The sequence below is a fragment of the Mesitornis unicolor genome, unplaced genomic scaffold (genome assembly GCF_000695765.1).
Source record: "Mesitornis unicolor isolate BGI_N332 unplaced genomic scaffold, ASM69576v1 scaffold38798, whole genome shotgun sequence".
Classification (NCBI taxonomy): domain Eukaryota; kingdom Metazoa; phylum Chordata; class Aves; order Mesitornithiformes; family Mesitornithidae; genus Mesitornis; species Mesitornis unicolor.
The window spans coordinates 1-2,733 of record NW_010204567.1 but is presented as its reverse complement, the minus strand read 5'-3'; the positions used below and the strand labels follow the sequence as shown (position 1 = coordinate 2,733).

At 58.0% G+C, this 2,733-nt stretch overlaps 1 protein-coding gene across 1 annotated transcript in view; it reads left to right on the top strand.

Annotated features, from left to right (window-relative positions):
- EZH1 (enhancer of zeste 1 polycomb repressive complex 2 subunit) overlaps positions 1-2,603 on the top strand; it is a gene marked incomplete at its 3' end in the record, with an annotated part of 8,190 nt that extends 5,587 nt beyond the window's left edge. The window contains exons 11-16 of the mRNA XM_010191100.1: positions 137-228; positions 688-728; positions 1,081-1,206; positions 1,861-2,039; positions 2,342-2,437; positions 2,522-2,603. Of these exons, the coding sequence (XP_010189402.1) occupies positions 137-228; positions 688-728; positions 1,081-1,206; positions 1,861-2,039; positions 2,342-2,437; positions 2,522-2,603 (616 nt within the window). The remainder of the gene's footprint in view (positions 1-136; positions 229-687; positions 729-1,080; positions 1,207-1,860; positions 2,040-2,341; positions 2,438-2,521) is intronic.
- Between the last annotated feature and the right edge of the window lie 130 nt (positions 2,604-2,733).

Below are 2,733 nucleotides of genomic sequence, written 5' to 3'. Positions count from 1 at the left end.
TGTGTGCAATGAGGCTGGGGCAGGGCCCTGGGACTGGGATCCCACCGTCTGTGCGTGCTTACACTCGATTTGTGCTTTAGAAAGAAACAACTGCAGTACACTGGCCTTCATTCTTTCTGCTTCTCTTCTTCCGTAGGTCTTTCAGTTTGCAGTGAAAGAGTCGCTTATAACGAAACTGCCAACAAATGAATTAATGAATCCATCCCAGAAGAAGAAAAGGAAGCACAGGCAAGTGTTGGACAAGCTTGTTTTGTTCTTAAAATGCAGCCAGACCCACTGCTTTTTGTGCCAGTGCATTCCTGGTAATCCCCATCTGGCTCCCATCTGTGCACACGTCCCAGTGCCGCGGGGCTGCTGGTGCTGCTGGCCCAGCTGTGGGGGCCAGCCTTTGCCTCAGCTCCCAGACTTAAAACCTTTTTGTGTGCTGATCCCAGTGTGCCAGTGTTGTTCTGGCTCCAGCATTTGCCTTAAGTAACTTCTGCAGTAGCTGCGTCGTTCCCATCGTTCCCTGCTTTATGGCCGGCTGGTGGTTATCAACGTGTTCATTAGTCATTGGCAGTTATTGATGTGTGAAGCTGTGGGACAGCCTCACCGAATCACCCATCCCTCACTGCTGAGCCCCCATAGCAGGCTCTTCTCGGGGGGGGAGCTTGCACATCCCCTCAGACTCCCCCGCTTCTCTTGCAGGCTGTGGGCCGCGCACTGCAGGAAGATTCAGCTGAAGAAAGGTAACGTCAGCTGCATCACATGAGGTTTGCGTGGCTGCTTGCCCGTGGGATTGAGGGCTCCGGCCCCAGATTGTGCGGTGGGATGGCCATATCCTGCTCTCCAGCCCTGCAGCAGCGCAGAGGGGGAGCATCCCCCTCTGCCAGGCTCCTCGGGGGGCATCTGTGGCCCCAGCCACACATCAGTTGTCCAAGCTGTGTCTGCCGGAGCTGGGTGCTTGGTGCTGCTGAGCTCCCTGCCCTCTGCAGGCACACGGGGAGTTTGCACCTTCCCTGCTCTGGAGCCCTGCTCACGCCTCTTTTGAACGTTTCTGCCATGTGCAGCTCTAACCCATCATTTCTCCCCTTGTTTTAGATAACTCGCCCACCCAGGTGTACAACTACCAGCCCTGCGACCACCCCGAGCACCCCTGCGACAGCTCCTGCCCCTGCATCATGACCCAGAATTTCTGTGAGAAGTTTTGCCAGTGCAACCCTGACTGTAAGGAGCGATCCCAGACTCGGCTCTGACAGGGCCCAGGGGGGAGGGCACAGAGTGGGGCCGTGCTGAGTGCCTGCTCTGTAATCAGAAATCTGCTAAAGCCCCTGGGAAACCAGTCCATGCTGCCCCGTGACTGTTGGCAGCTGAGATCCCTGCCCCTCGTTAGGGAACGCTCGTGTCCGTGTCCTGCACCAGCAGCCCATGGGGGATGCTGCCGGGTCCTGGGTGCAGGGCGTGTGGCCAGCAGCAGAGTGGAAGTGGGGTCTCTGCTCTGCCGCCATTAATTTTCCTCTCTGGCCTTCCATTCCCAGCTCTGCAATGGCAATAACCGCACGCGCCCGCTTCGTTGAGATTCCCGAGGGTGGATTCATTATGGGTTATGGCACAGCTTGGGGCTGGGAGGACAAGGAGCCAACTCGGGCTCTGGGATCCCCTGCGCTGCTCTGTTACGGCTGTATTATCTGAGTAGTTTACTTCCAAACTACACAAAATTGCCCCTAAAAGGCAGATCAGCATCTGCAGCCTTGCTGATGGGGAAGACCCTGCGTGGCCTGGCCCAGGAGGAGCCCTTGCAGGGCAGGGGCAGTGGCAGGGGCTCAGCATGGCTCCTCCATGCTCTGAGACACCTCACGGTGCCGAATTGTGTCGCCACAGGCCAGAACCGCTTCCCAGGCTGCCGCTGCAAGACCCAGTGCAACACCAAGCAGTGCCCATGCTACCTGGCTGTGCGGGAGTGCGACCCTGACCTGTGCCTGACCTGCGGCGCCTCGGAGCACTGGGACTGCAAGGTGGTCTCCTGCAAGAACTGCAGCATTCAGCGGGGCCTCAAAAAGGTACGCACAGCAGCGTTGCTGGGGCAGGGTGGAAGGGGGTGTGCGAGCCCCAGACACTGCTCTGCCCCAGGCTTCTGTAGCCCTGACTCTGGGGATGGGTTGCAGATATGAAAATCCATAGACGGGAGTTAATGAGGAAGGGAGAGAGCAAGGGAACATCGAAAGTGACTCCAGAGAAAGGTTAGGTTCAGTTTAGGTCGGGGCAGGGGACTGTTACAAAAAAGACCAGAATTCAGAGAAAGATGCAGATCAGTGGTTTCAAGTGGGCCAGCCGTGACCGTTCCCTTTCCCCCTTCCTCCAGCACTTGCTGCTGGCCCCATCGGACGTCGCAGGCTGGGGGACGTTCATCAAGGAGTCAGTGCAGAAGAATGAGTTCATCTCCGAGTACTGCGGTGAGGTCAGTGCTGCCCCCATCGCCCCCCCTGCCGTCCCCCCCGTGCCGCGGGCGCTGCGCCCCTCTCAAGGCTCATCTCTTCCCCAGCTCATTTCGCAGGACGAGGCCGACCGGCGGGGGAAGGTCTATGACAAATACATGTCCAGCTTCCTCTTCAACCTCAACAATGGTAACGGGGCTATGGGGGCCGGGGGAACGTGGGGTCCCTGCCTGGGGCCAGGGGGCAGTCTCAGCCCCCCTGAGCAGCAGGCCTGTCCTTACACCACAGCTTTCTTTTTGGTTTTTTTAATATATTTTCC